This window comes from Podarcis raffonei, chromosome 8 (genome assembly GCF_027172205.1).
Source record: "Podarcis raffonei isolate rPodRaf1 chromosome 8, rPodRaf1.pri, whole genome shotgun sequence".
NCBI classification, from domain to species: Eukaryota; Metazoa; Chordata; class Lepidosauria; order Squamata; family Lacertidae; genus Podarcis; species Podarcis raffonei.
The window spans coordinates 3,927,749-3,939,867 of NC_070609.1; the positions used below are offsets into that span (position 1 = coordinate 3,927,749).

The following is a 12,119-nucleotide window of genomic DNA, read 5'->3' on the forward strand; positions in this document are numbered from 1 at the left end:
GCGGGTGCAAAGGGTAACACAATATTTCTGCAGACTTGGATGGTGAGGTGGGGTCAAGACCTAAAAACAGAGAAGAGGTGGGGAAGCCCCCCAAAGCAGCCCCAACACAAACCTGGCTATACAGAGCGCCTCTTCCGGGTCCCGTTCTGCTCTCATCTGAAAGATGGAGAGAATAAGATAAGGTTGCAAGACATCTCCGTTTCCCAGGGACAGTCCTCAGATTTACAAATCAGCCCCTGACAAAATCCATCTATTTAGCAGGAAGCTGAAAAGTGTCCTCAGATTCATTGAAAAACATCTGGTAACCTTAGAAGAAGATGCTCCTTACCTTTCTTGCCCTGACCTAGACACTGTGATCCACATAACGGTCACCTCCAGACTGGATTATTGTAACTCCCTCTACGTGGGGCTGCCCTTGAGACTGACCCAGAAACTCCAGCGGGTGCAGAATGCCGTAGCAAGGCTCCTTACGGGGTCCTCGCTGCAAGATCACATTCACCCGGTGCTATACCAGCTGCACTGGCTCCCGGTGGAGTACAGGATCAGGTTTAAGGTGCTGGTTTTAACCTTTAAAGCCCTATATGGCCTAGGACCCATGTACCTAGGCCATAGAGAGCCAGTGTGGTGTAGTGGTTAAGAGTGGTAGTCACCTAATCTGGGGAACCGGGTTCGCGTCTCCGCTCCTCCACATGCAGCTGCTGGGTGACCTTGGGCCAGTCATACTTCTTTGAAGTCTCTCAGCCCCACTTACCTCACAGAGTGTTTGTTGTGGGGGAGGAAGGGAAAGGAGAATGTTAGCCGCTTTGAGACTCCTGAAGGGGAGTGAAAGGCGGGATATCAAATCCAAACTCTTCTTCTTCTCTTCTTCTACCTATGGGACCGCCTTTCCTGGTATGTCCCATGGAGGACCTTCAGGTCCACAAAAGACAACATTTTGGAGGTTCCAAGCCGCAAGGTGGTTAGATTGGTCTCAACTAGGGCCAGGGACTTTTCAGCTGTGGCCCCAATCTGGTGGAACACTCTGTCACAAGAGACTAGGGCCCTGCGGGACTTGACATCTTTCCACAGTGCCTGCAAGACGGAGCTGTTCCGCCTGGCCTTTGGTTTGGACTCAGTCTGACCCCCTCCTTTCATAATCCTCACAGAACTCTAGCCCAATGGTTGCCATTAACCTGATTCTGAATTAGTTTTAGAATGAATTGGTTTTAGAATGCTGTGTTACTTTTATTGTCGTTAGCCGCTCTGAGCCCGGCTTCGGCTGGGGAGGGCGGGATATAAATAAAATTTTATTATTATTATTATTGTGCACAGTTTGCCGCTACATCGCCCTTCCCCAAACTTCCCTCTCCATACTCTGCTGCAGAGAAACGCAACTGCAAGCCGACTGCTCACCGCCTCTGCTGACGCCCAAATCCTGGTCATGTGTGGAAAGAATTTCCTTGTAGAGCTCCTCAGCCTGTTGGTACTTGCCCTGCTTCAGGTAAGACGATGCCTGGGCGAGAAGAGAGGAAGGCGGTTTTAGCTGGGTGCCACCGTACCTGATGACATCACCTGTTTCCCTAGTGAAAAAACAATTAACTAGAAAGAAGGTTCTTTTTATCTTATGTGGTGGTCTTCTAGAAACGTTAAGGCTTACTGGGAAATGATATATAATGAAATATATATATATATATATATATATATATAATATAATATAATATAATATAATATAATATAATATAATATAATATAATATAATGAAATGTTTAAAATAAACCTCAGCTTTCCTTTTGCGCATTACAGTGGTACCTCAGGTTAAGTACTTAATTCATTCCGGAGGTCCGTTCTTAAGCTGAAGCTGTTCTTAACCTGAAGCACCACTTTAGCTCATGGGGCCTCCTGCTGCTGCCGCGCCGCCGAAGCACGATTTCTGTTCTCATCCTGAAGCAAAGTTCTTAACCCGAGTTACTATTTCTGGGTTAGCGGAGTCTGTAACCTGAAGCGTATGTAACCAGAGGTACGACTGTATAGGAACAGAACTACCCAAACTGTATAGTGATTTATTCATGTATGCGACTACTGTGGAAAGAATGTTACTTGCCCCAAAATGGAAAGAAGCAGAAGTTCCAGGAAAGGAAGAACGGATGCAAAAACTTATGGAATATGCAGAAGTGGTGGGACTCACCGGAAGAATAAGAAATCAAGATAACAAACTTATTTATAAAAGAACGGAAATGGCTTATTGAATGTTTACAGATAAACTGTAAACAGATAAGAAAAATTGGCAGCATTATTGTAATAACCTTCCGTTTCATAAGAGTTTATGCTTAAAGAAGATGAATAAATAAGCGAATTAAGTTAATTTGGATACGCAGAAGGTATTAAAAATAAATTTAAGGAACCGCAGAGAAAGGGGGAAGGAAGTCGAGTTTTGAAATGTCAAAATGTTTGTAAAATCAGTGAAATCAGTGAAAAATACAAAAAAAAGAAAAAGAAAAAACGAAAAAACAATTAACTAGCTTTTTTATCATTCTAATTTTATGTACTGGCAATGAAACCCTTTTTACAGGGCCTGTTCCCCTGTAGGTCTAAGTTGCACTTTGCACTTTGATAACCTAGGCTGAGCTATGGTTTTCCCAGCTATTATGTATGGAAGTGAGAGCTGGACCATCAAGAAGGCTGATCGCCAAAGAATTGGTGCTTTTGAATTCTGGTGCTGGAGGAGACTCTTGAGAGTCCCATGGACTGCAAGAAGATCAAACCTCTCCATTCTGAAGGAAATCAGCCCTGAGTGCTCACTGGAAGGACAGATCCTGAAGCTGAGGCTCCAAGACTTTGGCCACCTCATGAGAAGAGAAGACTCCCTGGAAAAGACCCTGATTTTGGGAAAGATGGAGGGCACAAGGAGAAGGGGGTGACAGAGGACGAGATGGTGGGACAGTGTTCTTGAAGCTGTGAACATGAGTTTGACCAAACTGCGGAAGACAGTGGAAGACAGGAGTGCCTGGCGTGCTCTGGTCCAGGGGGTCACGAAGACTCGGACACGACTAAACGACTAAACAACAACAACAACAACCTAGGCTGAATTTTAGCTGGTTTTAATTTGCACTGACAGCTGGAACCTCCAGCTGAACGTTTTTTCATCTCCAAGAGCAGCCTAACCTTTATTACCTAGGAAATTCTGCTTGCGGATTTTTCTATTCTTCCCCAGTCATATTGCATGCATATATATTATGGCTGATCTTATGGCTGATTGATGACTCTGTGCTGAGGCATTGCAAAAATAAATAAAAAGATAAAGCCTTAAAGTGGCTGTTGTGCAAATGCTGCAAATATTGAAATGTGTGTTGTTTGTGCACAAGAACACCTCATCGCTGTTGTTACTCTACATTAAAAACAGCCCACATACTGAATCATTATGAACCATTTCTAAATGAAACACCAGCACCGAGTGAGTCAAAAGGAACCCAAAAGTCTAACAGTCCTGCAATGAGCAGGGCGGTCGTGTTGCTGAATAGTCATCTTCTATAGTAGATCCTGTCTGTGAAACGCCCACCCAACTGAGAAGCCTGCCTGGCAACAACCTTGTCATCGTTTGGGCTGCACCAATCATGGGATGCTTGTTCTCTGATTTCTGTGTATTTTTTTTCTACTGTACAGTCATACCTCGGGTTGAATATGCTTCAGGTTGAGTGTTTTTGGGTTGCGCTCCGCAGCGACCCGGAAGTAACAGAGCGCGTTACTTCTGGGTTTCGCTGCTTGCGCATGCGCTCAAAATGACATCACACGCATGTGTGGAAGCAGCAAATCGCGACCTGCACACATGCAGACGCGGGTTGCGTTCGCTTCAGGATCCTGATGGAGAGGTCTACTGATGGCTACCAGCCACAATGACCATGTTCTGCCTCTGGCAGTTGGGAGGCAGCAATGCTTCTGAATGCCAGTTCTTAGGTTCTTGTGGAGCCTCCAGCCCCAGAGGCAGTCTACCTTGTTTCCTAGGTTCTTAGGATTATTTGGCCACTGCAAGAACAGGATGCTGGACTAGATGAACCTCTAGTGGCCAGGCTGTTCTGATGTCCTGAAAAGTAAACTTCCTCTGGCTCACACAAAACACACACACACACACAACGTCTCCCCATCATTTACCAGGTTGTTCTTGGTCTTGGCCACGTTTGGGTCGTCGGGCCCCAGCCGGGTCTGGTAGATGCAGAGAGCCCTCTGGTAGTACTGCTCCACCTCCTCAAACTTCCCTTGGTTCTGGCACAGGAGCGCCAGGTTGTTCAGCTGCTTGGCCACGTCTGGGTGATCGGTGCCCAACACCTAAAAAACAAGAGTGGGTTTAGAGATTCTAGCATTAGGACCTGGGAGAGACCAGGGTTCAGATCCTCCCGCTGGGTGTCACTGCCTCTCTCAGCCTGGCCTACCTTGCAGGGGTCTTGTGATGGGGATTAAATGAAGGAGGGGGGAATCAGGCATATACTATCTAGAGCTCCTCGGGGGGCGGGTGAGATATAAATGCATTCATTCTCGAAGTTTTGGGAGAAAAGAAATGCGAGTTTTCTTTTTCAAAATGCAGATTGATGCAGTGCACACACACACACACACACACACACTGCTTTAATTGCAGAGACCAGAAAGAGGTTGATTTCGCCAGCCATATTGTCAGACCATCCTAGTGCTAAAATGTGAGTTTGAAAGAGGGCTTCGTGTATTCCACAATTCTGGGTCCGGCGCTCAGTGCTGAGATCAGCATAATCGGAACCTTGTCTGTCTGTCTGGTTTGTTTTTTTAAATGAAGTTAAGTTCCTAGTCCTTAAGACAGGTTGAATACAGTTTTTCTTGGGGCCTCCGGTAAAGCCTGTACCTTCTCTCGGATCTCTAAGGCTCTCTTGCAGAGCGGCTCGGCTTCCGTGTATTTACCCCTCTTGCCATAGAGCACGGCCAGGTTATTAAGAGTGGCGGCCACCTGTCAGAAACAGGGGGAAAGGTTTGATTATTTCTTTATTATTTTTTTAAAAAACCTTTATTAAGCATTCAACACAAATTTGCACAACAATACACCATGTTACATTTTCTACAAACTACATGCACGTACTTTATGTAGAAAAAGAAGAAAAGAAAAAAGGAGAGAAAAAAAGAAGAAAATAAAAGATAAAGGATGGATTAAATAAAATAAAATAAACTTCCGATTATTCTCATTGTACTGTATCTCATTTATTATTTCATACACAGAATCTTATTGTTATTATTTGTTTTTCTGGTACCACTGTATATACAGGAGGTATCAGGGCGGTTCACAGAATAAAATCAAAATATAAAACCACAAAATGCAGAATCAAAATAAAAACAACAGTACAGTGGTATCTCGGGTTAAGAACTTAATTTGTTCCGGAGGTCCATTCTTAACCTGAAACTGTTCATAACCTGAAGCACCACTTTAGCTAATGGGGCCTCCCGCTGCCGCCGCGCGATTTCTGTTCTCATCTTGGAGCAAAGTTCTTAACCCGAGGTACTATTTCTGGGTTAGCGGAGTCTGTAACCTGAAGCGTATGTAACCTGAAGCGTATGTAACCTGAGGTAAAGGTAAAGGGACCCCTGACCATTAGGTCCAGTCGCGGACGACTCTGGGGTTGCGGCACTCATCTCACTTTACTGGCCGAGGGAGCCGGCGTACAGCTTCTGGGTCATGTGGCCAGCAGGACTAAGCCGCTTCTGGCGAACCAGAGCAGCGCATGGAAACGCTGTTTACCTTCCCGCTGGAGCGGTACCTGTTTATCTACTTGACGTGCTTTCAAACTGCTAGGTTGGCAGGAACAGGGATAGAGCAACGGGAGCTCACCCCGTCGAGGGGATTCGAACCGCCGACCTTCTGATCGGCAAGTCCTAGGCTCAGTGGTTTAACCCACAGCGCCACCCACCTCCCTTGTAACCTGAGGTACTACTGTACTAATAGCAACACCCTGAACTTGGGCAGGTACCAAATCAGCATCCTCTGAGCAGACCTCTGAGCGCAGGACTTCCATGCAGACGATTCCTCAATGCTGTCAGCAATTGTGCTGCAGGCACAATTGTATCTGGCACTAACTGCACCATTTGGGGAGGGGCATCAGCCAAGCTCACACCCCCCCTCGAAGGCCTAGCACCTTTTAAACACTGCATCTTTGGGAGCTTGGACCATAAAGAAGGCTGATCACCGAATAGTTGATGCTTTTGAATTCTGGTGCTAGAGGAGACTCTTGAGAGTCCCATGGACTGCAAGAAGATCAAGCCTCTCCATTCTGAAGGAAATCAGCCCTGAGTGCTCACTGGAAGGACAGATCCTGAAGCTGAGGCTCCAAGACTTTGGCCACCTCAGGAGAAGAGAAGACTCCCTGGAAAAGACCCTGATGTTGGGAAAGATGGAGGGCACAAGGAGAAGGGGACGACAGAGGACGAGATGGTGGGACAGTGTTCTCGAAGCTACCAGCATGAGTTTGACCAAACTACGGGAGACAGTGGAAAACAGGAGGGCCTGGCGTGCTCTGGTCCAGGGGGTTACAAAGAGTCTGACATGACTAAACAACAACAAATCTTTGGGAGCACAAGAGACTCTTCAAAACTTCCAAGGGCATCCAGAAGAGTTTATTTTTACTAAGAGAATGACCTGCCCCTCCCAAGAAAAATGCTGTGATGGCCTGGGATTCGGACTCGGAGGCTGAACCTGAGGGATCCCAGCCTGCACAGGAGTCCCCGCCTCCAGAACCAGCTGAGCCGGGGCTGGGGCCTGAGCCTGAAGGGTCCTCACCTGTGCTGGATCCTCAGGTGCAGGCACCAGCTGAGTCTGCTCTGGCACCTGAGGTGATGGAGGACCCATTGCCTGCCGATGCTCCACTCTCAGCCCCGTCAGAGGAAGCTGAGGTTGCCTCTGAGTCCGGTAACCCTCCAGCCTCTCCTGAGCTGCAGAGGCTCAGGGCAGAGAGGCGGAGGGAACTACCGTATTTTTCAGCCTATAGGACACACTTTTTCTCCTCCAAAAATCAAGGGGAAACGTGTGCGCGTCCTATGGGGCGAATGCAGGCTCCTTGGCTTCAGCGATAGCAACGCGAAGCCTCCGAAGCCTGTGCTCCGGAGGCTTCGCGTTGCTTTCGCTGAAGCCAGGAAAGTCTGCTCTTTGAGGCTGGTGGCGGGGGAAAGCTGCGCAGGAGGAGTGCTCGCCTCCAGGCCAGGAGAGGCGAGTCACCAGAGGATCGGGGCTGCCCTATGCCTCGGGGCAGATAAAAGCCGGCCAGCCCAGTCCCAGGTTGCGGGAGCAACATAGTTGGTAGCCTGTTCCTGCCTGAACCCTGTCCTGCACCCAGCCTCAGCTTTTACGGACTGCCTCCATATTGCTCCTTCGACCTCAGACTGGACTTGGACCTCGCTTCTCGATTAACCCACGGGACCAGCACAAATGATCTCTGCCCCCACCCACCCAAATACTCCCAGAGGAGAAAACACAAGGAAGAAAAGGACCCAAGAATCATCACCCTCCACCGAGCCCCAGACGGACACTCACGGCAGGGTGCTCCACACCCAGAGTCTGCTCCCGGATATCGAGGGCATCGTTCAGCAGCTCTGTGGCCTCTTTGTACTTGTTCTGGTCCCTGCGGCGGAAGAAGTCGGCACAAAAAGAAACAGAAGATTGGAAAATGTTTATTGAATATACGGGAAATAACAGTGTACAGCTGAAAACGCTGGCAGCATTGAGATGAATTCAACCATGTAAATAAGTTTTGGTGGATGCAATAATGGAGTACTGAACGGTATAGTTTTTGTAAACTATGCAGGGATTTATTATACGTAACGTGAACCATGGAAAGAGAAGAAGGGAAGTCACTGATAAGGATGTATAAATGAGGACTTTAAATTGTAAAATAGAAAATTTAATGATAGATAGATAGATAGACAAAGAGAGAGAGATATGGCCTTCAATTTGAATTAGCCTGATCCTCTAGTCCACGGGTGTCAAACACAAGGCCCGCGGGCCGAATCCGGCCCGCCAGACCTCGTCATGTGGCCCGTGTAGCCGCCGCCAGCCTTCACCTTTTATTCTCGCTTTTTTTCTTGACACAAGAAAGCCGCCTCTTCAGCGCATGCGCGGCAGCCTACAAGCCAGAGAACGTCTGCCCTCTAGCGGCGCTGGCCGTTCTACACAGGAAACCTCCACTTTACATGCATTCAGGAAACTTCCACTTGTTTTTATATTGAGCGCATATTGAGTCCTATAGATACAACCGGCCCTTTGAGGGTGACCAAACTGCTGATGCGGCCCCCGATGAATTTGAGTTTGACACCCCTGCTCTAGTCCCTTTTCTCTTTCCTCTTCTACGAAGAAACCCTTTCTGGGACTCCATATTTAAATTCTTCCCTGGTCTCCTTGCGGGCCCTAGTAGGACCAACTTGGCCAGTTAGCCCTGGTGATCATTCGATGTTTACTGACTGGGTCCCTTCCCCCCAAATGATCCCTGAATTTTTGAATTTCATTGATATTGATGCTGCATTTTATGTTGTCTTTTATGCTGTTTTTAAGTCGCATTTTAACCAATGTTTTATATTTGCTGTTAGCCGCCCTGAGCCTGGTTTTTAAACCGGGAAGGGGGGGTTTAAATAAAAATTTATTACTATTATTATTATTATTTCATGCAAAAAGCATCAGTGCCTCAGCCACGCCTGCAGAAGTCCTGAGAAGGAGACGGCCTCTGAATGCAGGACATCTCTAACTTTGGTGGAACTTTGGGCTCCTGCAGAGGATGCTTATAGAATTGGGGAGTTGGCAGGGGCACCCAAATGCCATCTAGCCCAACCCCCTGCAATGCAGGAATCAAAGCTCTAAGTCTTCTCTTTCCAAGGCTCTTCTCAGCAGCCCGGGACCCTTTCCCACACAACACCCCCCCCCTGCCACCCCCCTTACCTATAAACCAAGGCTAAGATGTTCAGCATGGTGGCCACATCTGGGTGGCTGTGTCCAGAGCTCTTCTCTAGGTCTTCCAGCGCCTGTTTGCAGAGCGGGACGGCCACTTCGTAGCGCCCCTGGGAGGCGTACTGGATCACCAGGTTGTGGAGGGTCCGCAGCCGCGCCGGGATCTCGTAGCCCCCTTGCTGAGCGGCCGAGGCGGCTGTGCTCGGGCTCCCTCCTGCCGCAGACAAGAGAGACAGGTAAATCGGGCCCATTGCAGGAGGAGATTACTGAACCCAGAACCCATCCGAAAACGTCAGGGGGTTAGAACAGTGCTTCTAACGTGGAAACAACGACGAGAGCCAGGATTGAGATTTGGAGTTATGCTTCAAGGTCCAGACTATGGAAAGCCCAAAAAATTAATAATTGCACTTTGGAAGATAATTCAATCTTTTTTTATTTTAGTTTTTTATTAGATTATGATTTGATATGTTAATTGGATGTTTTTTATTGGAAAATTAATACAAATGATTTAACAAAAAGAAGAACAGTGCTTCCCAAATTTTGAGAGCCACTGTCCCCTCGGTTCCAGAAACTCAGCGTTATTCAGAATAGCAATTTGCACAACCCACTAAGTAAGATAATGGCACAATAAAATTATGAGGTAAAGGTAAAGGGACCCCTGACCATTAGATCCAGTCATGGCCGACTCTGGGGTTGTGGCGCTCATCTCGCGTTATTGGCCAAGGGAGCCGGCGTACAGCTTCCAGGTCATGTGGCCAGCAGGACTAAGCCGCTTCTGGCAAACCAGAGCAGCGCATGGAAATGCCGTTTACCTTCCCGCTGGAGCGGTACCTATTTATCTACTTGCACTTTGACGTGCTTTCGAACTGCTAGGTTGGCAGGAGCAGGGACCGAGCAACGGGAGCTCACCCCGTCGCGGGGATTCGAACTGCCGACCTTCTGATCGGCAAGTCCTAGGCCCTGTGGTTTAACCCACGTCCCAATAAAATTATAATCGGGAATGATTAATTGCACAGTTGTTCAAAACCCAATTAAAACTATTGAGTTTCATTAGCTCAACAAAACTGATTGATTTGATCCTGTGATGCCAGCTTTTCAAAGTCCAGATACTTGTTCGCACCTCCAAGCACCCTCCCTTTGCCTATTAGCGCTGCCCCCAGGTCACCCCACGCCCCCCCACAAGCGGGAGAAGCCACCCACTGGGTCAGAATGCGGCCTTCACTGGGGTGGGACGAAGGTTAAACACAACCCCATGTAACCCAGCCGAAAACTGGCCCACCTGTCTAGCTACCAGAAAGAAGACCAGTGGGGTTTTAGGTTACTGACCAATCACTTAATTCCACTTTCCCAAGACATTCTATCTCTGACCGCGGGGTCACCACACCAGGGAAGGCAAATAAGAACGAACCCAAGAAGAGGGTGCTGGATCAGGCCAAGGGCCCGTCTAGTCCAGCATCCTGCCTTCACAGTGGCCAGCCAGCTGCCTGTGCGAAACCAGCAAAGCAACTCTTCCCTCCTGCTGTTTCCATCAACTGGGATTCAGAATCATTGGTGCAACCAACTTTGGAGACAAAGCACAGCTAGTATCCATCGGCAGCCCTTTCCTCCTCCATGAATTTGTCTCGCTTTCTCTTAAAACCATGTAAGTTGGCATTGAAATAAAATAATAATAATAAGGTAGTGATGTATGGAAGTGAGAGCTGGACCATGAAGAAGGCTGATCGCCGAATAATTGATGCTTTTGAATTCTGGTGCTGGAGGAGACTCTTGAGAGTCCCATGGACTGCAAGAAGATCAAACTCATCCATTCTTAAGGAAATCAGCCCTGAGTGCTCACTGGAAGGACAGATCCTGAAGCTGAGGCTCCAGTACTTTGGCCACCTCATGAGAAGAGAAGACTCCCTGGAGAAGACCCTGATGCTGGGAAAGATGGAGGGCACAAGGAGAAGGGGACGACAGAGGACGAGATGGTTGGATAGTGTTTTCGAGGTTACTAGCATGAGTTTGACCAAACTGCAGGAGGTAGTGGAGGACAGAGGTGCCTGGCGTGCTCTGGTCCATGGGGTCACGAAGAGTCGGACACGACTAAATGACTAAACAACAACAACAAGATAATAAATGTTCATAAAGGTGCCAAGCAAACATGTACATAAATATATAAACCACATGTCTGAAGCAGCACAGGAAAACAGCCATGGCTCCCAAACTGACCAAATGTTTTCTCTGCAAGGTCAGAGGAAAATGGAAAAGCCTCCCCATTGTCTTTTCCTTCACAAATCCTGTCTTAAGGGTATGTCTATATATAAATAGGGTGAGCCTGTGACCTGGCTCAGGAACTAAGTATTTGTCATTACAAAAGACTGCCCAGGCTCCCCAGGATATCCAATCAAGTGAGCATTAACAGGTTACCTGCCAGACAGGAGATAAACAATGCACTCAGATTTCTGCTGTAGACCGCCTCTTCTGTGAAGTAGGTATGATGTATTGGGGTGGGGTGGTATTGAGCTACACCCCTTCTGTGATGTAGGTATGATGTTTCTGGGGGTGGTCTTGAACTCCAGGGTAGGCAATTTAAAATGTCTATATAAGGGCAGGCACACCTTTGTTCTGGGTCCTCCTCCTTTCCTGCGTGAGAGGGGAGCACCCTGTTGCAACAGATCAATAAAGATCAGGCTTACGAGCTGCTTTGCTTCTCAATATTCTCTGGTTGGCCTCTGTTCTTTTCTCCGACCGATGGAGAACCTACAACGGACTCTATAAGGGCTCTTGTGTCCCCCATAAGGGCAGATTTTCATTTATTACAGCAGCCACCACTGCCTCCTGTGGCAGGGAGTTCCACAGTTTAACTCTGCGCTGCGTGAAGAAAGACTTCCCCAGATCATAAAAAGGAATCTTTTTCCTGCTGGGTTTTTGAGCAGCTGGAGAAGCAGGCATGCTTAGATACTTTAGTAAAATATTTATTCCTTTCCATTCCATGTTTCTCACTCAGCAAAGTGGGATCAAAATGTCTGCATGCATCCATCCTCTTTCTACCATTGTTCCCCTTTTAACCTCAGCCATACCCAACAGGTGCACAGGTGAAGCATCCATCACCTTCCATGCACCTGGCCTGCATTCAATGGAGTCCTTCCTCTGAAACTCAGGCCACAGTAAGCCTCTCCAAGGCAGCCTCTCCCCAACTACAACTCCCTTGTACTATAAC

The 12,119-nt window shown here is 47.7% G+C and overlaps 1 protein-coding gene across 3 annotated transcripts in view; it reads right to left on the reverse strand.

Moving 5' to 3' along the window:
• The window catches only part of KLC3 (kinesin light chain 3), a 30,441-nt gene that overhangs the window by 4,315 nt on the left and 14,007 nt on the right, over positions 1-12,119 (reverse strand). For all 3 annotated transcript variants that reach the window (XM_053401753.1, XM_053401754.1, XM_053401752.1), the window contains exons 5-10: positions 8,909-9,131; positions 7,514-7,601; positions 4,844-4,945; positions 4,126-4,299; positions 1,393-1,492; positions 113-156 (exon numbers count right to left, since the gene is read on the reverse strand). In XM_053401753.1, coding sequence (XP_053257728.1) covers positions 113-156; positions 1,393-1,492; positions 4,126-4,299; positions 4,844-4,945; positions 7,514-7,601; positions 8,909-9,131 — 731 coding nt within the window. The remainder of the gene's footprint in view (positions 1-112; positions 157-1,392; positions 1,493-4,125; positions 4,300-4,843; positions 4,946-7,513; positions 7,602-8,908; positions 9,132-12,119) is intronic.